This window comes from Cervus elaphus, chromosome 33 (genome assembly GCF_910594005.1).
Source record: "Cervus elaphus chromosome 33, mCerEla1.1, whole genome shotgun sequence".
In the NCBI taxonomy this organism is placed as follows: Eukaryota; Metazoa; Chordata; class Mammalia; order Artiodactyla; family Cervidae; genus Cervus; species Cervus elaphus.
The window spans coordinates 2,961,956-2,987,202 of NC_057847.1; the positions used below are offsets into that span (position 1 = coordinate 2,961,956).

General features: G+C 44.9%; 1 protein-coding gene across 2 annotated transcripts in view; it reads right to left on the minus strand.

The window, feature by feature from the left end:
• CYFIP1 (cytoplasmic FMR1 interacting protein 1) overlaps positions 1 to 25,247 on the minus strand; it is a 100,040-nt gene that overhangs the window by 19,639 nt on the left and 55,154 nt on the right. Inside the window, exons 14-22 of one of the 2 annotated variants that reach the window (XM_043894426.1) lie at positions 19,451 to 19,617; positions 18,058 to 18,205; positions 16,823 to 16,976; positions 15,765 to 15,921; positions 14,574 to 14,670; positions 12,500 to 12,576; positions 12,282 to 12,390; positions 10,508 to 10,627; positions 8,599 to 8,798 (exon numbers count right to left, since the gene is read on the minus strand). In XM_043894426.1, coding sequence (XP_043750361.1) covers positions 8,599 to 8,798; positions 10,508 to 10,627; positions 12,282 to 12,390; positions 12,500 to 12,576; positions 14,574 to 14,670; positions 15,765 to 15,921; positions 16,823 to 16,976; positions 18,058 to 18,205; positions 19,451 to 19,617 — 1,229 coding nt within the window. Of the gene's footprint in view, positions 1 to 8,598; positions 8,799 to 10,507; positions 10,628 to 12,281; positions 12,391 to 12,499; positions 12,577 to 14,573; positions 14,671 to 15,764; positions 15,922 to 16,822; positions 16,977 to 17,194; positions 17,343 to 18,057; positions 18,206 to 19,450; positions 19,618 to 25,247 lie in introns of both variants that reach the window. The other variant, XM_043894427.1, reaches the window with a different exon arrangement.

Below are 25,247 nucleotides of genomic sequence, written 5' to 3' on the forward strand. Positions count from 1 at the left end.
CCTATGGATACCTTATTTTTGACAAAGGAGCCAAGAATATACAATGGGGCAAAGACAGCCTCTTCAATAAATGGTGCTGGGAAAACTGGACAGCTACATGTAAAAGAATGAAATGAGAATACTTCCTAACACCATACACAAAGATTAACTCAAAATGGATTAAAGACCAGAAACTATAAAACTCTAAGAGGAAAACATAGGCAGAACACTCGATGACATAAATCAAAGCAAGATCCTCTATGACCCACCTCCTAGAGTAATGGAAATAAAAACAAAAGTAAACAAGTGGGACCTGATTAAACTTAAAAGCTTTAGCACAGCAAAGGAAACTATAAGCAAGGTGAAAAGACAACCCTCAGAATGGGAGAAAATAAAAGAAAATAAAACAACTGACAAAGGATTAATTTCCAAAATATACAAGCAGCTCATACAACTCAATACCAGAAAAACAAGCAACCCAATCAAAAAGTGAGAAAAAGACCTAAACAGACATTTCTCCAAAGAAGACATACAGATGGCTAGCAAACACATGAAAAGATGCTCAACATTGCTCATTACTAGAGAAATGCAAATCAAAACTACAATGACTTCACACTGGTCAGAATGGCCATTATCAAAAAGTCTACAAACAATAAGTGCTGGAGAGGGTGTGGAGAAAAGGAAACACTCTTGCACTGTTGGTGGGAATGTAAATTGATACAGCCACTATGGAAGATGGTATGGAGATTCCTTGAAAAACTAGGAATAAAACGACCATATGACCTGGCAATCCCACTCCTAGGCATATACCCTGAGGAAACCAAAATTGAAAAAGACACATGTATCCCATTGTTCATTGCAGCACTATTTACAATAGCTAGAACATGGAAGCAAACTAGATGTCCACTGACAGATGAATGGATAAAGAAGTGTGGTACATATACACAATGTAGTATTAGTCATAAAAAGGAATGCATTTGAGTCAGTTTTGATGAGGTGGATGAACCTAGAGCCTATTAATACAGAGTGAAGTAAGTCAGAAAGAGAAAGATAAATATTGTATACTAACATATATATATGGAATCTAGAAAAATGATACTGAAGAATTTATTTCAGGGCAGCAATGGAGAAACAGACATAGAGAACAGACTTATGGACATGGGGAGAGGGGAGGGGAGGGTGAGATGTATGGAAAGACTAACATGGAAACTTTGTTACTTTGTTTCATGGAAACATGTAAAATTTGCTGTATGTCTCAGGAAACTCAAAGAGGGTTCTGTATCAACCTAAAGGGGTGGGATGGGGAGGGAGATGGGAGGGAGGTTCAAAAGGGAGGGGATATATGTATACCTATGGCTGATTCATGTTGAGGTTTGACAGAAAACAACAAATTCTGTAATTATCCTTCAACTAAAATATAAATTTTTTAAAAAGTCATGGATTTGTTAATTATTAAATTCTAAGAACTTGATGAACATATATCACACTTTAATAAATAAAAGAGTGTAACTGTCAAAACACTAACAGCTCATGAAACAAACATTTGCAACCAAGGGGAGGAGCAGCCTGTGGCTCTTGAGCACATTGATGTGGAAACGTCACGATGTTGAGTGGCTGGATTTTGTCCTTAACTTTTAAAGAATGCTGAATTTTGGGGGGCAGATGGTTAAACTGCTTGCAAGTCAACTGGTCTGTTAGGGTGTAAAGTAGCCACTGGGCTTGCTGGGTAGCTCAGCTGGTAAAGAATCTGCCTGCCAACTCAGGAGTGGAGAAGGCAATGGCACCCCACTCCAGTGTTCTTGCCTGGAAAACCCCATGGATGGAGGAGCCTGGTAGGCTGCAGTCCATGGGGTCGCTAAGAGTCGGGCACGACTGAGCGACTTCACTTTCACGCACTGGAGAAGGAAATGGCAACCCACTCCAGTGTTCTTGCCTGGAGAATCCCAGGGACAGAGGAGCCTAGTGGGCTGCCGTCTATGGGGTCACAGAGTCGGACACGACTGAAGCGACTTAGCAGCAGCAAGAGCAGCAACAACTCAGGAGACCCCAGTTCGATTCCTGGGTCAGGAAGTTCCCCTGGAGAAGGGATAACTACCCACTCCAGTATTCTTGGGCTTCCTTGGTGGCTCAGATGGTAAAAAATCCACCTGAGGGATTTCCCTGGTGGTCCAGTGGCTAAGACTCCAGGCTCCCAATTCAGGGGCCCCAAGTTCAATCCCTGGTCAGGGAATTAGATCCCACATGCTTCAACTAAGACCTGGTGTAGTCAAATAAATAAATAAATATTAAAAAAAAAATCCACCTGAAATGTGGGAGACCTGGGTTGAGAAGATCCTCTGGAGGAGGGCATGGCAGCCTCCTCCAGTATTCTTGCCTGGAGAATCCCCATGGACAGAGGAGCCTGGTGGGCTAGAGTCCACAGGGTCACAAAGAGTGGGACACGACTGACTAAGCCCAGCACACAAAGTGGCCACTACCCTCGTGCTGGCACTAAGACAGGCCCTGCCGGCAACTCTACCGAATGCCTGGGTATTCAGGCAGCTCTCCCCACTCTCACAGGCAGCCTAAAGTGACTCCTAGTCCTGGTGAGCTCTGGGAATAAGTCCATCTACAGCTCCCTGGCAGCTGTTCTTCTACCAGGCTTGTGGCGTTCCACTGAGCTCACACAGTTTCATATTCAAGAATGGGGACTTCCCCGGTGGTCCAGTGGTTAACACTCTGTGCTACCGTTGCAGCAGATACAGGTCACATAGGTGGTCAGGGAACTAAGATCCTGAATGCTGTGGGTACAGCCAAAAATAAAACCACCAAAAAACCAAGAAACCAACGCGCACACACACACAAAAAAAACACAAAATACATATGTAAGCAAAGACTGGGCTTCCTGGTGGCTCAGATGATAAAGAATCTGCCTGTAATGCAGGACATCCGGGTTCGATCCCTGGGTCGGGAAGATCCCCTAGAGAAGGAAATGGCAACCCATTCCAGTATTCTTGCCTGGCGAATCCCCATGGACAGAGGATTCTGGGAGGCTATAGTTCGTGGGATTGCAAAGAGTCAAGACATGACTGAGTGACTAAGACACAAAGGGCTCCTAAGTTGGTGCCAGGAGTTCTTCTGATATCTCTTTCCTCTCCCATGCTCTGCCGTGCACATCCAGCCATCTCAGCTTCTTTGTCTCCTCCACCAAGCAAGACACCTGATTTCAGGTAGGAAGCCAAGGAGCCACACAGCTCCATCCTTCATTTCTTTTCCCTCCAGGAAACATCTGATGAAAACAGTTGTTTCATAAATGCTGTCCAGTATTCCACTTGTTTAAGTGAAAAAGTAAATTCAAACGCTGTTACTCCATTATTTCAAATAACTTTTAAACACCACATTTTGACTATACAAATTTCTCAATCTAAAGACAAAAAAATGGGAACAGCACTGAATTCTAGTTAATAGGTTTGTGCTTCACAGTCAGAAGGTTAAGTAATTCTGAAACTACTTTCTTCTTGTCCTGGAATTCAGCAAATGAATAAATACATTAAGAATGACAAAATAAGAATTCTCAGTATAGAAGGAAGTTAAAAAATGGAAATGAAGCCTGTGTTGCTGACCTGGAATCGAAGACAAAGTTGTGTAAATTCATGGTTTCAATAGAGAGAGAGCTGGGTACAAGTAGCATGTGACTTAACTGAAAGTCACTCAGTTGTGTCCGACTCTTTGTGACCCCATGGACTATACAGTGCATGGAATTCTCCAGGCCAGAATACAGGAGTGGGTAGCCTTTCCCTTCTCCAGGGGATCTTCCCAACCCAGGGATCGAACCCAGGTCTCACGCATTGCAGGTAAATTCTTTGCCAGCTGAGCCACAAAGGAAGCCAAGTAGTATGGGTGTGTGCTGAGTCTCTTCAGTCATGTCTGACTCTTTGTGACCCTATGGACTGTAGCCTGCCAGGCTCCTCTCTCCACGGGATTCTCCAGGCATAGAATACTGGAGTGGGTTGCCATGCTCACCTCCAGGGGATCTTCCCAACCAAAGGACTGAACCTGTGTCTCCTATATCCCTTGCATTAGCAGGCAGGTTCCTAAACCACTAGCACCACCTGGGAAGCGTGCATACAGGTAGACACACATGTACACATTATGGGTTTGTGTCCCTCCAAAAGATAACTTGAAGTCTGATTATGAGTACCGCAGAATGTGTTCTTATTCAGAAACACAGTTGTTGCAGATGTAATTCATTAAGATGAAGTCATGCTGGAGCAGAGAGAGCCCTTAATTCAATGTAACATGACTCATTTCCTCACAGAAGAGGGGAGAGGCACATGAGGAAAATGCCACAGGCCAACAAAGATGGAGACGGGAGCCATGCAGCTGCAGCCAAGGCCGGCTGGCCACACCAGAGACAGCAGAGACCAAGAGAAGACCCCGCCCGGCCTCAGAGGGAGCACAGCCCTGCTGACACCTTGATTTTGGACTTTTTGCATCCAGAACTGTGAGAGAATAACGTTCTGTTGTTTTAAGCCCCCCAGTTTGTGACAACTTGTTCTGGCAGCCCCAGAAATCTGGTATAGCACAGGTGCAAGTCCTTCCCAGCTCTGACCACTGAAAAGAGGAGAGAACAAGGAGGGCCAGCCGCAGTGAGTACACCTAACACTCAGACTTTGCTTAATTTTAAAATATTCTCCATTAAAAGGCATCACTGACTCACAGATTACAAGAGTAAAGAAGGATAATTCTAAGATGAACCTGGGACTTCTTGTGTTACACACAGTAGGAGGCTTAAGAATCATGGGACAGCCAAGAAGACAGAGAAAAGGGGCAGAAAGGGCTCCCGGGAGCCAAAACAAGACAGATTTGAGCCACAAAAACTGAAACCAAGTCATGGCAGTAACAGATTATAACCCTGTGTTAAAATCCCCACATCCCTACTAATGATAAATAAAAAATGCTAACACGTACAGCAGAATGCCAATGAATAACTGTAGATGGAATGACAAGGTTAGAAAATCACCACTGTTCAAACACCACAGGGATAATTGACTTGGGTGTGAATCATCAACAGATGTTCAGATTAGCGGGTCAAGTTTTAACAAGGAACCATTTTGAAAGTTTTAGATTATCTCCTTAAACATTACTTACAAATTTCAAACAGAAAAATGGAAACATGTCAGCAGAGAAATTTGGCAGCCAGCAACCTAACCAGGGAAGATCCCCTGGAGGAGGGTATGGCAACCCACTCCAGATTCTTGCCTGGAGAATCCCATGGACAAAGGAGCCTGGTAGGCTACAGTCCATGGGGTCACAGAGTCGGACAAAAGTGAAGCAACTTAGCATAAGCAGCACGCTAACCAGGGGACAGATGTTACAACGGCCAGTGAAGGGATAGCCTGCGGTAACTGCACCCTGGACGCACCCTCCTCAGCAGTCTTGCTGCCAAACAGGCAGACTCTTCCCAAAGGCTGGCTTACTTTGAGGGCTATCACACTGTCAAAATCAGTAGCTGTACAGGTTAAATTTAAGTCACATGTCACCCCATGTGATCTCCCAGAGTCACCAGGCATAAATTATTAAGCAGAAATAAGCAGCAAAATAAGGAGCTATGACAAGAAACAAATGGAGTGCGGATTTCCTGCAAGCAGCTCTCAGAAAACCCTCAGTGTGGAATTAAGATACTGGATGGCATAGTTTTATCTGTCTTCTCAGGTTTCCACATGCAAGGTGGAGCTATAAAATCCTGTTTTTTACTGTCTTTTCCAGATAATGAAGCCCTAGGGGATCTACTAGAAGTCTGTTAAAAATACAGAAGTAATTGACTTTGCCAACACTAAGAAAGGTGAAGGCCAGCAGAGCTGCCCTGGTGAAGATGGTTTCTCTGAACTGCACACGGTTTTCTGGGCCCAAGAAGGCTGATGTCACTTTATGCCGGCCCCTGCCAGACTGCAGCTCCTATGCATGTGAAGCTGTATTTCCTTGCGATCACCAAGCCTGCTGAAGGCGGCACAGGCTTCAAGGGCCCGGGGCAGAGCGACTTATCAGCGCCTCCTGGGAGGCGGGAACACACACCAGCAGGTGAAGGCAGCCTCCACTGCAGGCTGATCACACGCGCTCTCACATGCGACGGGCTCCAGGGCTGCGGGCAGAGGGGCCTCACGGCAGTTCACACACCTGCGCTGCAGTGTCCTCCACGGACCCACAGCTTGACCAGGCGGCGAGAGTAACCGCCTGGGGGTTGGCCCCGCTCCTGCTAAGGCCAGGGGCACCGCTTCCCGACCTGAGTCCCTTGTCTCTCGTAACAAGACTCCTGCTGCGACTAGGACAGGCAGCCTGGGTGGCGGTTTGTTCCCCAGAATCAGCCTCCATCAGGCGAGGGTACCCGTGTGAACCCAGCTTGGCAAGCAAGGCCTCAGCGTAGATCTCTTTTCCTAACTTCACACCCACCACTCATCATTCCTGGAGGGTTTTCAGACAACGCAGTGACTCCACAGCAGGGTTTACATGAATTTCCATCATCGTGTCAGTTCCACCTGCCTGCCCCGCCCCCACGCCCGCGGCCCTTCCGCACAGCTGCTGTGGTCTCTGAGCCCTCACCCGCTGGGCCGTCGCTAAGACGACCAGAACAGGCCCCTGCTGCCACACGTGCAGTGCAGGGGGCACAGAGGGGGTCCAGGAAACATCTTCAACTGCTCCTTTTACAAGATCTCTGGGAATTCTTTAAAGGGCGACAAAATGCTAGATGATCAAAAATGCAATCTCAAATAAAGAAAAACATTAGAACTCCTTATGTTGCCTGAGTCTAACCCTCCCACCCCTGCCCCCACTGTAACAAATTTTCTCAGTTTGTCTATAACAGGGTTCTGTTGCATTTCACCTTTGAAGATGCCAATTCTAAGCACTAGGCAAAATAATTTAAGGGACATAGTGAAACTGAAAGTTGCTCAGTCGTGTCCAACTCTTTGCGACTCTATGGACTATCCGTGGAATTCTCCAGGCCAGAATACTGGAGCAGGGAGCTGTTCCCTTCTCCAGGGGATCTTCCCAACCCAGGGATCAAACCCAGGTCTCCCGCATTGCAGGCAGATTCTTTACCAGCTGAGCCACCAGGGAAGCCCAAGAATACTGGAGTGGGTAGCCTGTCCCTTCTCCAGGGGCAGGCAGATTCTTTACCAGCTGAGGTACCAGGGAAGCCTGTTAACAGACATAACAGAAACTAATTCCCAAAGTTCCAAATGGACCAACCAAAGCAAAGAAAATCTTGCAAATGGCCATGAATTAGATTTTCAAATGCACAATAAGCATATATGCACCCTCACTAACACAGAATACCCCTCACTGTGACATATGACGTGAATAAAACAATGTGAACTTAGCAGTATGCCTCCATTTCTGCAAAATAAAAAGTACACATGTATATTTGCCTGTATGGCAAAAATTCTAAAAGACAGACATTTTACAAGGGAAATTTCTAGGCATTTAATTATTGCCCCCATAATATTCCATATACACACACACAAACACAAACATGACTTCTAGCTTTTCTATAATTATGATGCATGACTTGTGTAATAAAAATATTTTTCTAGTTAATTCTAACCCTAAAAAAACCTTAAGTTTGGTTTCAGTGCATTATACCCAGTTGGGCATAGGGCCCCTGAACCCAAGGAGGCCAACCAGGGCTCCTTCACCAGTGGCTCTCATGGCCATGGCCACATGCCCCCTGGTGCTACATGGGGTTGAGACGATGGCCCTAATGGGACACCTCCATGTACCAGCAAGAGGCCTGTATTCCCACAAGGAAACCAAGCCTGGTGTCCCAAACAAGACAATGGCAACAGCAGGTACGGTCACGCCGAAGGAGGGCCTCCCTTCTGCCCTTGGGGTTGAACCTCTGCATCCCGGATTAAAACACAAAAATCTAGGACTAAAAGTCAGTAGTGATTCAGCTGACACTTAAAGGGATGGGATGTTCAGATGCAGTAGGGAAGCAAAGTAAAAGCAAAAGACATTTGCTTTAAAAAAGTGGTCATCACGCTCAAACACACACAGTCTCTCACACACACCCTCATTCGCCCTCACTCCCATTTCTCACACCCACCCATGTTTTCTGTTTCACACACACACACACACACACACACACACGATCCCACGAGCCCCTGGCATGTGCTGACACAGCAGGAATGAGGCTCTGCACAGAGCCGGAAGTGACACAGGGCCTTCCCAGGATGCGGACCACGTGACCCTGCAGCCAGCAGCCACGCCGCCGCCCAGCAGGCCGCTCCGTGCATTCAGCACAGTAATGAAACGGTAGATGGGCGGAGGGAGGCTCCAGCATCCCAGCATGGAAGCATGACAAGTGCAGAGTCGCCCAGCACATCCCAACATCGGGAGACGTAAAAGCATGGAGGCGGGCCCCACGGGAGTGCCCACGATAGGAACGCTGGCCCCACGTGTGTTCTGCACATGAGAGCCACGACCACAGAACCCAGGGCTGGCCCTGGGCTGCACCTGCAAACAGAGGCAATCACAAGGGCCTGCGTATCCTGGACACGGGGAAAGATGGGCCCGGAGACCATCCTCTCTCGCTGCCCAGTGACGGGGCACCCGGAGCTGCCTGTCAGGCGCCACGCTTACCGGTTGGTGGAGCCGTTGTAGCAGTAGTTGGGCAGGAAGTCATAGTTGAGCTCCCAGAAGACATGGAGGGTGATTCTCCCGTAGGGTGCAGACACGTTGTGGTTGGCCTCCCGGAACATGGCATCAAAGCTGTCCAGAGTCAGGTACTTGCTCAGCAGTTTGTGGGTCATGCGGTTGATTTCTAAGAGGCCATCCAGCTCCTACAGGACCACAAAGTCAGGCACGGGAGAGCAGAGTTGGGTGTGGCACGGTGGCCTCCACCCTCCCATGGGCAGGGCCGTGGTGGGGGCCGGAGGCGGGCGGAGCAGGACAGCACGTGGCTGGGTCAGTGTGCTAGGCCAAGAGCCCACATGCTGGGGGTCTGACAGGTGATGCAAGCCTACTTCTCACACCTAAGTTCATCACGCCTTATCCAGGGCTCTTAAAATGGCAGAGATGCCCCACCGTCCGATGCTATCCTCCAGACCCTCCACGGGGCAGAGAACACGGAGATGTGTCCCCCGCACTGATGACAGACTGTGTCCTCGGGGGTCAGCCTCAGTCCGCCTCCCTGAAACACCTGAGGTAATGCAAAGCTGCGCGGCAGTGTGGGCAGCGCGCAGACGGCCTTCTGGGCTCTCACACGGCCCCTCGTGAACCCGCCCGGGGCTCTGCCATCCACGCTGGCAGCCACTGACCACATATGGCCACAAGGACGTGGTGGCCTGAACCGCGCTGTGCCATATGTGTGAGATACAGACAGATTTCAGAAGCCAAATATGAACACAAGGAACAGAAAATATCCATGCCAATAAAATTCTTATAACAATTATATGTTAAAATGTCAATTTTTGGATATATTGGATTAAATAAAATAGATTATTAAAATTAATTCCCCCTATTTCTTTCTCATTTTCTAACGTGACTACAAGTAAATTTAAAATGGTCTCTGTGACTTGCATTCTGTTTATACTGGTCAAAGACTCCACTAAGTCATGAAAGACCAAGGACATGAAAACACTGTGGCCAGGTCCAAGCCAGGCTGAAGGGAAGGCCACTTCAGCCTGGATCCTGAGGAAGGATAGGGAAGCATGCTCATTACTGTGGCAATGCTCGGCTCTGAGGTGGGTCCAGGAGACAATCCCAACCCACCGCTGATTTCTAAGGACAAAGAGTTTTCCTGGAGTTATCATAAGTTCATTAGCATGTGCCTGCAGCCATCATTCCTAACCATTATGCCTAATCTGTCATTAATCCTGACAGATTTGGCAAAAAGATTCTTAAATTGCACCTCCTTTTCTGCCAGCTCAGGTCTGAGGACAACTGGATTTTTCTTTCCCTGATCACTCTGCTCAGATATCCACAGGACTTTTCCTTTTCTTCAAAAGTTCAATACTACAGTGTTCACTACAATGTTCCTTGGTGTTGGCCACTTTAGGTCTGTTTTCCCTGGTATGTGATATTTGCTTCTAGTAAGTATTTATACTGTGTTTTTCATCAAAGTTTTCTTGAAATAGCATTTTTAATGTTTGTCCCATCTCATTGTTTGGTTTTTGTCTTCAGGGGCCTCTATGACACATTATGTTGAATCTTCACTATCTCATCTTCTACACGATTTTCTCTCAAATCCTTTTTGTCTGTCTTAATTTCTTTTTAATTTAAAACTTCTCACCTTTTACTCTTTTACCATATCTTATGCAATAGTGAGATGTAACTATGTGTCCTCTGAAGTCAATTTGGAACTGTGGACGCTAAGAGCAAATGCCTAGGCAGGCCCAGCTCAGTGAGTGCACACTTTTTGAGTTCTATGCAAAAACTTCACCTACAATCAGGTCAATTTATCAATAACGACAAAAGCAGTAGCAGCTCCAACCCTTGCAACCAGTCCTCTCCCAAGTGTGCTGCACCTGAAAGAAGGGGGCGCACTTACAACTATTGATGTCAGGTCTTCACTCTCAAATCGCCCAATTGCCAGTTCCAGGGACTTGTACATGGCAGCGGAGACGCGCTGGGTAATCAGACGATTGAGGTCGATGGACCTGCCCAGAAGCTGGGCACAGAGGGTGAAAGTGTGAGCAACAAAAACCAAACATGCAAGAGAATACGTACCTACCCCCAGAAAGCTATTCCAAAGGATAAGACAAATAACATACAAAATGTAGATGGCAGTATGATCAAATACCCTATGTTCCTAGAGCTGAAATTCTGCAAGTCAAAGCTGTAAAGTACTTTTTGTAGTGTTCATGGCAGTGAATTTGCACTTACATCACAGGCAGAGATGCCAGGTCTCCTGGAGAACCTGGGTTTGTCACTTAGCGCACCCCTTGTAATGGGTCAGGGCCACCTCCCAGCACAGACAGGCTTGTGTGTGCCTTACCTCCACTGTGTCACAGGGATGATAAGAGAAAACCACTGCAGCTCTACTGCAGAGTAGTAACAACAAGGGTCTACCTCAGTATCATTTCAATAGCATAAAGATACAGACAAAACTCTGGTGAAGATGCCCCAAAATATGAATGGCGGTTATCTGTAGATTGGAGAAGGGAATGGCAACTGACTCCAGTATTCTTGCCAGGAGAATTCCAAGGACAGAGGAGTCTGGCGGGCTATATAGTTCCTGGGGTCGCTAAGAGTCAGACATGACTGAGTGACTAACACTATCTGTAGACAGAATGACATGAAACTTTCCCTACAACTTTCTGTATTTTCCTTTTGATTATATATACATATATTATTTTTAAAGCAACAAAACAAGCACTGCATTTTTACTCTTCATGCTGGCCAAGGAAAAGCTCCTCCCCACCACTCTGAAAGTCTTAGTTAATCAGTTGTGTCTGACTCTTTGAGACTCCATGTACTAGGTTCCACTGTCCATGGAATTTTCCAGGCAAGAATACTGCAGTGGTTGCTGCTGCTAAGTCGCTCCAGTCGTGTCCGACTCTGTGCGACCCCATAGACGGCAGCCCACCAGGCTCCCCCGTCCCTGGGATTCTCAAGGCAAGAACACTGGAGTGGGTTGCCATTTCCTTCTCCAATGCATGAAAGTGAAAGTGAAGTCACTCAGTCGTGTCCGACTCGTAGCGACCCCATGGACTGCAGCCTACCAGGCTCCTCTGTCCATGGGATTCTCCAGGCAAGAGTACTGGAGTGGGGTGCCACTGCCTTCTCCAGAGTATCTTCCCAATCCAGGGATTGGGAATCTGAATTGCAAGCAGATTCTTTACCACAGAATTTGAGCCACAGTGGTAAAGAATTAGCCTGCGATGCAGGAGACACAGGTTTGATCCCAGGGTCAGGAAGATCCCCTGGAGGAGGCATGGCAACCCACTCCAGTATTTTTGCCTGAAAACCCTATGACAGAAGAGCCTGGCGAGCTGCAGTCCATGGGGTAGCAAAGAGTCGGACGCGACGGAAGCTACCGAGCACACCACTATAACAAGTGCCCGAATCTTCTTCATTCGAGTTCTGACTTTTGGGCTCCTGGAGAGGCCCTGCGCTGGGGCCGAGCCTCCAGGGAGCTGCGCTGGGCAGCCGTCCCTGGTGTGTCAGCTTGTCCAAGAGAAACTGTTCATCTTTAAAATCTCAGCTATTTACAGGGATGTTCCCACAGCCACATCCATTAAAATCTGAGACGCCCTCGGAAAAACCCCACTTTCCCACTGCCGGCTCTGTGTCTCGCTGCACCCAGGCGAGGCCTCGCTCACCTGCACGTGCCTCTGCTTGAGCAGTGTCTCGTAGCGGTTGGATGGCGGGAGATGGATGGTTGCGCCCTGATTCTTGCATTCTGATCGTAACCGTTTATCAAGAAGCAAACTAGCATGGAGAGGAGAGAGGACAATTTCTCACGCACAATGAATATTAATGGAAATGTCAGATCAAATTGCCCAAGATTTTGTACCCAAATTGCTAACCACATACTTACCTTCCTGCCATAACCTTATAATATGCAAATATCTGGTCTGCCAGCTTATAAACGAATTGGTCAAAACAGAGATTCACCTGAAGAAAAAGAAAGCATGCATTGAATTCTGCTTCCCCAGGGATTCCCCTGGCAGTCCAGTGGTTAGGACTCTGCACCTTCACTGCTAAAGGCACAGGTTCCATCCCTGGTAGGGGAATTAAGATCCCACAAGTTGCACTCTCGCCCCAAATTTTGCTTTTCTGAATTAAGATCACATTTTAAAAAAACTTAAAAATTTTTTTTTGATTGAGCAATTCAAATTCTAAGTATTAATCTAAAGGAAATGGAAACACTAACTCAAGAAGATATCTGTACCCCAAAGTTCACTGCAGCACTATTCATAATAGCCAAGACATAGAAGCAAAGTAAGTGTTCACTGATGGATAAATGGATAAGATGTGGTATGTGTGTACACACAGACACACACACACACACAGACAGTGGAATACTGCTCGGCCGTAAAAGATAAGAAAACCCTGCCAATTTTCAACAACATAGATGGACCTTGAGGGTGCTAGGCTAAGTGAAGTAAGTCAGACAAAGACAAATACTGCATGATCTCACTTATATGTAGAATCTTAAAAACAAACTCATAAATTCAATGAACAGATTGGTGGTTGTCAGAGGTGGAGCATAGGATAAATGGGTGAAGGTTGTCAAAGGTACAAACTTCCAGTTATAAAATAAGTAAGTCCTAGGGATAAAAAAAAATCTAAAACCACAAAACCTCGACCCTTCCACAAAATCTCAACCCTTTGTTAAGGCAACTACAAGAGGTTCTCATGAGAAAGGATACAACTTTACCGTCCAATGATAGTAAATTAAATCCATTTCAGTGGGACCAGGAGTAACCACCACACTATCACTGAAAATTATGTCAGAACCTTTCTTAATGATGGAGAAAAATACTTCAATTCTCCTAAATAAAAAGAAATATTAAAAAGTCTCTCTTTATCATGTACTCCAAGGGGGCTAATGTGCACTGCATTTGGGCTCCTCCAGGGGGTATAGTCAAGGCTACAGCTTTTCCAGTGGTCATGTGTGGACGTGAGAGTTGGACTATAAAGAAAGCTGAGTGCCAAAGAACTGATGTTTTTGAACTGTGGTGTTGGAGAAGAATCTTTGAGAGTCCCTTGAACTGCAAGGAGATCCAACCAGTCCATCCTAAAGGAAATCAGTCCTGAGTGTTCATTGGAAGGACTGATGCTGAAGCTGAAACTCCAATACTTTGGCCACCTGATGCAAAAAGCTGACTCATTTGAAAAGACCCTGATGCTGGGAAAGACTGAGGGCAGGAGGAGAAGGAGACAACAGAGGATGAGATGGTTGGATGGCATCACTGGCTCAATGGACATGAGTTTGAGCAAACTGCAGGAAATAGTGAAGGACAGGGAAGCCTGGCACGCTGCAGTCCATGGGGTCACAAAGAGTCGGACACAACTAAGCAACTGGACAGCAACAATGGGGGATGAGACCCATACGTATAATGAAATCGGTTAAGGTTAAATCCTCTTATATTCTGAGCTAGAAAATAAGATTTATCTCCTTAATTGCATGTACACAGACTTAATAATTCCACTTAGAGGAATTTTTCCTCAAGAATAACCCAACACAACTAAAAAGTCACATGCAAGGAAGTTCATTAAAACATTATTTATAATGAGTAAAAAATAAAAAGCTAGAACTAGAGCAATAAAATCTATTTCATAGAAGGCCCCTGTTCTAGACTGTGTTCATGCAAGAAAACAGGCAAGATATGTGGTGCTTATGACATGGGGTCATGTGAGACATGGGATCATGTGAAAAAAATGTCACCCAACAGCTGATGGGTGGCTTGAAGCTGGTTTGAAGAACACAATCGCCCTGTGTGGATGCATAAAAAAAGTGCTGATAGAAGGGTTCATCCCAAAGTGTTTATTTCAAAGTTCATTCCATTGTTTAAATCTCTTTGTATTAAAAAGAAAGTCTGCTTCCTCTAATATTCAGAGGAAAAAGGAAATTAAAGAAAGTCTGTTAAAAGTGCCTGGGCCCTTACCTCTGCCTCGATTTCATCATAGAGAAACTGCTTGTTGAACCTGGTGAGGGCGTAGTGGGCGCTATCATTGTATAGGTCCAGTGAGTAGAGGACGTACCTGCAGAAGGGGAGACAGGTCACCTGGCTGCCCACACAGGCTTTCTTGGCTTTCACACCCTGCCCCCCACCAGAAATGTAACACTCATTGTTCTCCTTCCTCATGAGGAAAAATAATTTCTTACTTCAAATGCCAAATTTGGTTCCTGTGAGTGCCCTGACAAAACAGCCCCATCAGGCAGGCTGGGCTTTTGGCAGGACACGCGTGGTTCAGCCATGCCCAGGGCAACGGGCAGGTCCATGACGGCCTCCTGCAACTTCATCTTCTCACTTATCGTGTTTCAAAGATTTTCAGGCCAATTTGCAATTTTTTAATAACCACAAGAATGAGTCACTTTCTTATTTTTAAGAATAAACTGCCTGACCTAAAAAGAAAAACATACAAAGGTCCCGGGCGCTATAACTGACCAAGAGCAAATCTGGTGTGGCCAAAGCCCCTCTTACCCTGGACAAAAGGTGGTAACTAGCAGTCTGCAGAGGTAAGGTCTCGTTGAGGGCTTGAGACACGTGAGCAGCAGGCCCAGCGCAGCCCTCAGAGAGCACACACGCTCACCAAGACCTCTAACGTTCCGGAATAGATGCCACTGCTGCTACAGAGGGAAGGAAGGCTGCTCTCCTGGTGTGCACAGGCCAGGAAGACGGGGAGGACAGCTGGGCGGGGACCCCATCTGCTCACCACACGAGACCCTGTTTGCTATTACTTTCCCTCCATGGATTTCATATTTTCTGACCCCTTCATAGTCTCTGACCCCCAGCCCTGACCCTGAGCCTCACACTAAACAGTTCCTCTCCCAAATCCATCTGGGTCTGAGGCCACACCACACTAGAGGTCAGGCTACCTCTCCCCTTGCCAAGTTCCCAGGACCTTGCTGGCACCTGGACACAGAACTTATTAATCAGTTTTATTGCTTGGGCACCAGATTTCAATCCAAAGCCAAGACACCTGTTTCTTGTATTGATCTCTGAAGGCTCACCCCAAGAATTATGACTTCAAATGAAGCACAGAACAATCGGCCCCACCTCCACCTCCCAAACACCACCCAGGACTTCAAACATCATGGACAGGAGGCTGGGACAGGCCTCCAGAACACTTACTCCATCATTGATGCCTCTTTGGTTTCCAAGATGTGGTCTGTCAGGATCCAGGGCATGGACATCTCAATGGGGAATTGGATCCTTCTGCCCATTGTCAACTCCAGAAAGAACTCTCGGAACCACAATTGCGAAAGGTCACAGCACTGCTGCAGCGTTTCTTAAGGGATTCAAAAGACACCACATTAATCTTCTATAAGCAGAAAAGACTCCACAGGGCAATGCAAGGGAGCACGTGCCAGGCTCTCAGCCCTGGGCCTCGGCGAGTGGACATGAGTATGTGCCTTGCACACAGTGTGGCCACAGACAAAGCCACTTGGATGTGCTGATTCTCGTTCACAAACAGGAGAGTCAGCGTCCAGCACTGCAAGCCCAGCAACACCCATCAACGGGACACGGTTAACACTGTGCGCCTTCTGGCAGGATTTGCTTTACTTGGGATACAGACACAGTATTGTATTCATACTTAGTGCATGTCTATCTAATGCAAAACAGATTGGAAAAAAAATGTTTCCGTCCTTTTATGAAGAGAAAAACAAAAGCCTAACTGTTACTATAAACCTATAGCACTTGCAGCCAAGATAGTGGCTTCGCACCCTGAATAATGGCTCCAGCACAGAAACAAACATGTACAGCTCCATGAAGACCAAGGGCGTCCACAGACACCATGGTCACCCCAGGACAGGATGTGCAGTGTGCACCTCAGGTCACCTGCTACTTTCTACACTTAGCCTGGGAGTGGTTTCTGAAGCCAGGTGACAGCGACACTGGCCTGAGTTGCTGACCCAGTGTAGGCTACAAAGACTTTGCATCTAGGTCACTGGGCCAGCCCGGCCCAGTGGGCCTCACTCTTCTCAGGGCCATGCCACATGGAGGAAGTCCCTGGCCAGCCATGCATTTAAAGCAACAGGCGAGGAATGCCACGAGGGTTACAACATGTGTCACTGCCTGGGAGGACAAAGGGACCACAGCAGGAGCAGCCAGCCAGGCAGGAGCTTTCTAGACAGTGTTAGTGGTGTTAGAATATGCTGGGGCAGACACTGGTCAGCAGTAGGTCTTACCACTGAAATTTATCAAGTGGGTGTAGAAGAATGACTCTCGATGAAATTTTTCTATGTCCAATATGGTGGGCCCCTCAAGGCTACTTCTCAAGGTTTTCTTGGAACCACTTTTGTCTGCAATGAGGGACTCTAGCATGGTTCTCACCATGTAAAGCTGCATTATCCAAGGAAACATTTGTAGGGGAGAAAATATACATGGCACATTAGTTACAACAAACACAGACAAACCACGAGAAGGTCTGCCCCGCTGACACTGCGTTGGCTCCTTGCAGGGGGAGCACCAGTCCACATGGCCAAGTCGTTGCTGCTTGGGACAAAGAACTCAGAGCCTCATGTCATAAACGTCAACAAGAAAAACAAATGATGTCTTACCACCAAAGGTTAAAAGGGGCGGATAGACGTAGGACTGCCTCAGAAACGCGTTAACCACATGCAAGAGTCTTTCCGCGCCCACAGACCTGAGCTGCCTGAGCAGCTCGGCAGAGCTCAAGGACTCCGCCATGGTACGCACCAGGTAGAGCTAAACACGGACAGACAGGAGAGCGTTAGTCACGGGGGCACGGGGCAAGGACACACGCGGACGGGCAGGGGCGTGCACGCCGGCAGATGGGAGGGACCGGCCCAGGGGGCACCCTCACCCTCCGCCCAGGCACCCCAAGATTTCCTAACTGGCGATTCTCCGAAAGGCTGACAGAAGAGACTCTAGAAGCCCACAACACAGAGCTGATGAGAACACAGTTCCCAGACAGGAGGGGAAAAAGCAGAGGGCGATGAAATCAGATGTGAGGATCAGAGGAAAGCTGCTTGAAGAGGCAGGAGGGAGCTGTGTGTGCAGGAGAAAGACTAGCAGTGGTAGCTGAAGACCAGGGACATAGCAAAGCTATGTTTCCAAATTTCCAAAAATTTTATCTTTAGGAATAATCATTTTTTAGACTCTACATAAAAATGATAACCACACATTTAAACACCCACCAGGAAATACAGTGTAAATATGGACACACAGACTTTCATCCACATTTTGGGGATAGGAGTTGATGCAGTCAAATTAAGTTCTGCATGCAAATGACCAAACCTGGGACTCATGGGGTGTCCATACCCTAGATTCACTTGGACAAGGAATAAAGGAGCAAAAAAGACCCAGACTGTACTTGGCCACGGTGAGGTCATTTCACTCCGAGCCTCCCACCAATCCCCAGCTCACGGTCACCCCACTCAGTAGAGCAAGGAACGAGAACCTGGGTGCTGGAGGGTCCTACAGCGCGCCGCGGCACTTTAATGTCGAAGCCACTCTTTGGGTCCTTCTCGCCCCGCAGGGCTGGGTCGTTGAAGGGCTCATGCCCTGTCTCCCAGTCACACACAGTCTTCCTGATGGCCTGCAGGACACTAAACCACCAGTCAAGTTGTTAGGGTGTGACAAAGTATTGACATCCTCAGCACTTTTACAATCACAGTATCCTAACTTAACTCACAGCCAACTCTGACACATGAGTTCCCTTGTGGGCAGTGGGAGGACGTGGCAATGAGAGTTCAACATCAAACTTTCAAAGTAGACCATTTTCTTGGGGATGTTACCACCCTCAGAAAATCTAATGTGCTGGCATTTTGCATCAATTAGCCCAGAAGTGGTGTTTGATTTCTTAAATACTGAGTCATGCTAAGGGCAGCAAGAAGACAGGCCCTAAACATCCACTCAGAGTTCAAACAACCTTCTCGAGACTTACCCCTTTTCTCATTTGAATATGGTCACCAACACAATCCTGGGGACTCTGTCCCCACCTCATTTGGACATCCGGATTCCACCACTCCCAACAGGGCTCCACCATGTGGAGTCCCCCACAGGCACCACGTTCAGGGCAGACACACCCACAAGCCCACTCTGATCACTTTGAGCTAGACTACACTGCACATTTCCCAGACAGTAGCAGTGAGGCTCCTTGTAGCAATACTGAGGCTCACTGAAAACATGAAAATTTTCACTAAGCCTTCCAGGTGAGAGAACAAAAACTAGGAAGCCTGACAGTGTAGTAAGATCTTATTAGTGACATTTCTATCAACTATAAAGCAACGAAAAGAAATCACTATCCATGTGAGCCCTTCTGAGCTTCATTTTATACAAATGTCTCTGAAAGACGACTTTATCTTTTTTTTTTTTTTACAATGAAAGATGACTTTATCTAAAATGCTGAACATTAATAGAAACCTAGCTTAAGATTGCTGTAGGATCTCTGAAATATGTATGAGGTTTATGACTAATTTGTAGGACAGGCCATAGGAATAGAAGAAAAAATACTGAAGATAATAAACTTTGAAGTGGGAGATGAGATGCTGAGTTGTGTGTCCCTACACTCCTGATAAGCAGAATTGTCGCACAGATTTTGAGACACACCCACGTCTAAGATACCAAACCCTTGTTCCTGGGTCTCCAGACTGCTTAGACCTTTGTATCTGACTTATTATGGGTTGTTCAGGTTAATAACTGGACCCATTACATTACATTTAGAGGAAATTCACCAAACAGGTGTCTGGAGGTTGAATATAAGTGTACTGAGCATATTTATAAAAAAGTAACCTAAGCTGACCCTTCCGTTACGGACGGTTGTGCAAGGAGGTGTGTGCAGCAGGGCTGACCTCTGGATGACATTCTTCTTCTTCTTGATGGCCTGCCGGAGGGGCTCCCTTAGGGTGACCTGGGAGAAGTCCTGTAGCGCAGCATAGACGGTGTGGCGGATGGCATGGTTGAACACACTCTCCATCCTGCCCATCAGGACCTGCAGGCCTTTGATCATGGCAATCACCTGCAGGAGGACATGTGACCTTCAGTGGGCGGAGGGTGGCAGGCGAGCCTGACACACGCCGGGTGCCTGCCTCCCCTGAGCCCAGGCCCTCGCCCCCGGCCTCCTGTTTTCTCCCGTACATCTGCAGCTGTTCCTGTTTCTGGGCCTGACCCCATCGCACTACAAGTGCCCGAGGGCAGGGACAGATCTGCTTGGCCTGGAGCTAACAGGAGCATTTGGTAACTGACTCAAAATACTTCTCAATCTACTAGGGTACATCTCTCTGTGAAAGACTTCAAACAAAAAAGAAGAAAAAGATTGAGGAGAGCAAATCTGTTATTATCTGGAAAAGAAAAAAGAAATTACAAGTTTGTAACCCAAATCCCATCTGTTAACAATGGCATAGTGAATTAAAATGCATAGGAAGTCCGAAGAAAATGCAGTGAACTGCTTAAAGTTCATTTTTGTGATGGCACCAGAGACAGGATTCTATCCTCATTTCACATGCATGTTTTCTCTGTTTGCTTGGAGGATTTATACAATGAACACGGGTTCTTTTCTAATGAGGAAACAAAGGGAAATTTTCTATTTAAAAAAGCAAATTCTCCAATTGAAGTTGAACTGAATTCAAGCTCACAGCAATCTAAAGGAAATCTAATCCTAAGGAAATCAACCCTGAATATTCACTGGAAGGACTGATGCTGAAGCTCCAATATTCTGGCCACCTGATGTGAAGAGCTGACTCATTGGAAAAGACACTCGTGCTGGAAAAAGTTGAAGGCAAGAGAAGAAGGGGATGACAGAGGATGGGATGGTTGGATGGCATCACTGACTCAATGGATATGAGTTTGAGGAAACTCAGGGAGATAGTGATGGACAGAGAAGCCTGGTGTGCTACAAGTCATGGGGTTGCAAAGAGTCAGACGTGACTCAGTGACTGAACAACACTAACAACATATTCAAACTATGGAATGTAGGAAAGGTGTGCTGAAAGGTAAATCTGGAGCTTTGGACTAAATATAATAACAACAATACTCATCACTAATTTATAAAAAGATAAAAATAACCCCCCCAAAGTAGAAGGAAATGAATATCTAAAAGCAAAAATTAATGGAACAGAAAACAAGCATGTACTAGAAAGTGACAAACTAAGAAAAAGCTGTTTTATAAACAAACAAATGCTCAGGAAGACTGATCAAGGGAAAAAAAACAGACAAGCATTATGAATAAAGAGGGGACATTAGCACACAATCCACAGATACTAAGTGATTATGAGACTGTATTGGAACAGGATAAACATACAGATTGACAGACTAGAATTAAGAGTCCAGAAATAAATCCTCACATTTATAATCAATTTGTTTTCAACAAGGGTGTGAAACAATTCAATAGGGAAATACTATCTTTTCAACAAATGTGCATGCGCTCAGTCACGTCTGGCTCTTTGCGACCCAAACAGATAATATTGAGGCACAACTAGATATCCTCATGCAAGAGAATCAAGCTGGACTCTTGTGAAGGAAAGGGTCATATCAGTAGCCTGGGATGAACAAACCCTGCACGTTCCCAGGGAAATCTGGCCTGTGGCTGGCTCCTAGGAAACGACTCCAAGCCACTGGAATACTCAGCCCGAAGAATATGTATCTGAGGCTTTGGGCCATTTCAATAGCAGTTTCACCAGACATTTTATGCTAACAATGTGATTTATCAGAAACAGCTGTTTTTCTTTTAGGCCTACAGTCTGAGTAGCTGAGTGCTATAGCAATTGTGCTACACGCCAACATTACTGACCCTCAATAAAAACCCTGGACACCAAGGCTCAGGTGAGCCTCCCTGGTTGGCAACACTCTGCATCTGTGGTCACCCATCACTGCCAGGAGAAATAAATACATTCCCTGCAGCTCCAATAAGGAGGGGGACATCTGGAATTTGCCCCTGGCTTCTCCTGGACTTAACCCAGGTGTCTTTTCCCTTTGTTGATTTTAATCTATGTCATTTCTCTATAATAAATCATAACCCTGAACAGAACAGCTACTTAGTTCTATGTAGCTTAGTCTAGCAAAATCTAGGCTAAGGGTGGTCTTGGGGACCTTTGATGTAACACCCTATCTCATAGCATTAAAAAATTAACTCAAAATGGACCATATACATTTAAAAATATCTAAGACAAAACAAACAAAACAAGACAAATCTTTGTGACTTGGCTTAGGTGGTGATTTCTTAAGATATGACACCAAAAGCACAAGCAACCAAAGAAAAAATTGAAAAACTGAACTTTATTAAAATGAAAGACTTTTATGCTTCAAAAGATCCCATTAAGAAAGTAAAAAGTAAATGGGAAAAAAAAAAAAAAGTAAATGGGAGAAAATGCTGCAAATCATATGCCTGGTAAGAACTGCTTCATAGAAATATACAAAGAACTCAATAATAAAAAGACAAATAATTCAATTAAAAAACGGGCAAAGGATCTGACAATTCTCCAAAAATATACAAACTGTCAACTGTGTCACTCAATTGTGTCTGACTCTTTGTGACCCCATGGACTGTAGCACACCAGGCTCCTTTGTCCATGGAATTCTCCAGGCAAGAATACTGGAATGGGTTGTCATTTGCTTCTCTAGGGGATTTTCCTGACCCAGGGATCGATCCTAGGTCCCCTGCATTGGCAGGCAGATTCTTCTACCACTGCACCATCTGGGGAGCCCACAAACTGTCAGTAAGCACATGAAAATATGCTCAACGGCGTTAGTTATTATAAAAATTCATATCAAAACCACAATGAGACACTACTTCACATCTAGTAGGATGGCCAGAATCAAGACAGGCATCAGGCTTGGCAAGGAGTTGGATAAAGTGGACTCTCACGCACTGTTGGCAGAAATGTAAAGAAGTGTTGCCATTTTGCAAACTATCTGGCAGTTTCTCAAAATGTTAAAGGCAGAGATACCATATGACCCAGCAACTCTACTCCTAGATGTATTATAAGAAGGAAGGAAAACTAGTCCACACAAAAACCTACACACACAAGTTCACAGTGGCATTATTCATAAGTGAAAATGTAGAACAACCCAAGTGTCTGTCAGCTAATATGGATAAATAAAATATGATATATACATAAAATGGAATATTACTTGGCAAAGAAAAGAATGAAATATTGATATACATGGGAACCTTGAAAATATTATTAAGTGAAAGAAACCAAGCACAATCACATATTGTATGAAATGCCCAGAATAAGCAAATCTACAGAGTCAGATCGCAGACTGTTAGCGATGGGATGAAGGAAGGGGAAAATGCGGGGGTGACTCCCAATGGGTGTGAGTTTCTTTTCGAGACAACAAAAATGTTCCAAATTTGTTTGTGATTATGCAATTCTGTGAATATATCCCCTCAAAGCACTGAATTTTACACTTTAAATGGGTGAACTGTAGGTATGTGGGAAAAAGCTGTTACCAAAAAAGATGAAAACTTATTAAAAAAAGTGTCAAAAATAATAAAATTTAGAAAGATTCTTAGAAAAATCTTTGAAAATACAACTTACCAAACCTGATACAAGTAATAGAAAATCTGAATACTTCTACAAATAGCAAAGAAACTGAAAGTTTCAAAAGCCATCCCATATAGGAAAAGCTTCAAAAGTAAATGCTGGAAATCATTTAAGGAAAAAATAACATTTTACACAAACCACTACAGACAACAGAAAAGATGGGAGTGTCATCAACCATTTCATGAAGCCAGAATCCAAACATTAGAATGGAAGGTTATCAAGGTGTGGGCTAAGCACAATAGCCTCCTCCCTAAAAGCACCCTGTGAAAGTGGGTGTTGGTAGCTGGTGCAGGTAACCTCACAAAAGTGACACCTGGACATGCTCTCAGACAAATGCCCAAGGTCAACACCAGCACGATGAATCAATAACACTGACAGCATGGGCCTCTGACGTGATGTTATTAAAATCGCATTTCAGCTCTGCGCTCCTCCTTTGCAAAAGCTACAACCCCAGTCTAATCATGAAAAAAACATCAGATAAATTCCAGTTGAGGGATATTCTAAAGACTAGCACTCCTCAAAACTGTCACAGTCATCACAAACAAGAAAAGTCTGAGACAGTGTCATGACCCAGAAGAGTCAAAGGGTACATGATGACTACATGTGATGTGAGATCCTGGATCAGAGGAAGAATGTTATAGAAAAAGTGAGGATATGTGAATAAAGCATGGGCTTTAGCTAATAATAATGTATTTACATTAGCTTATTAAAAATATAACAATACTAAAATAAGATGTTAGTAATAAATGAAAAAGGACACAGGGTATATGGGAATCCACTGTACTATCTTTGCAATTTTTCTGCAAATCTAAAAGTGTTCTAAAACCAAACATTAAAAGAAAAAAGTATTATTAAAAGCCACTCTTACTCATGAACTTCAATGCAAAAATCCATATAAATATCTTAGCAACCTGTATCTTGCAATATATAAAAAGGATAAAATACCATGATCAAGTTGAGTTTATACCAGGAATGCAAGGCTAGCTTAATATTAAACCTGATCCAAAAAACCCTATCAATGTAAATCTAGCACACTGATAGAATAAAAGAATCATAAAACTATCTTAATGGATAAAAAATGTTTTATAAAACTAGTATCTATCCATGATAAAATCTCTTAGCAAATATGGAATAGAAGGCAATTTCCCTGATCTGAGGAAGGGTAGTTACAAGGAACCTATAACAAATACATTGTATGGCAAAATGTTGAAAGCTTTCCCTTTGGGATGGGAAACAAGACAAAAAATGCCTAGAGTCTCCTTCTATTTAATGAGTAGGATCCTACCCAGTGTGATTAAAAAAAAAATAGAAGGGAGAGAAATAAGACTGTCATCATTTCCAGATGATATGATTATATAACTAGAGAATACAGAAGAATCTATGGATAATTTATTACAATTAATAAGTGAGTTTAGACAAGGTGGTAGATACAAGGAAAACTTTAAAAAAAAAATTTGATTTTAAACACCAGTGATAAATATTTAGAAAAAAATAAAGCCAACGAAAGATGTGCAATAGTTTTACAGATGAAAAGAGGTATTAGAGAATCTTAACGAATGGATGGACATATCAGATTCATGAAAGACTTAAGATGATAAATTTGTCAATTCTTCCAAAAATGGTCTATAGGTTTATTCATACCCTTATAATATATTTTAACAGGATTCACTGGGACATAAATAGATGGTTCTAAAATGTATGAAAATGCAAAGGGTGAGAAGAGCTAAGAACTCTTGAAGAGAGAAAGATGTACTTTACAAGACACCCTTAACTATTGTAATTAAGACGGAGGGATTAGGAAAGGACAGCCAGATTGACCAATGGATTGGAACATGGGCAGAAACACGCCTGCCCGGGTATGGTCACCTGACGCGCAACAGAGATGGCAGGCAGAGCAACTGGGAGGGTTGGAGGAGGTATTTCGGATCTAAATGCGAAAGGCAGAATAAGACATCCAGAAGACAATGTAGAAGACTATCTTCATGATCTTGGGGGTATGCAAAGATTTCTCAAACAAGGTAGGAAATGTACAGCTACAAAACATACATCCAGAAACTAGAAGGCACAGAAATTAAGACCTGTTCATCACAAGAGTCCTAAACAT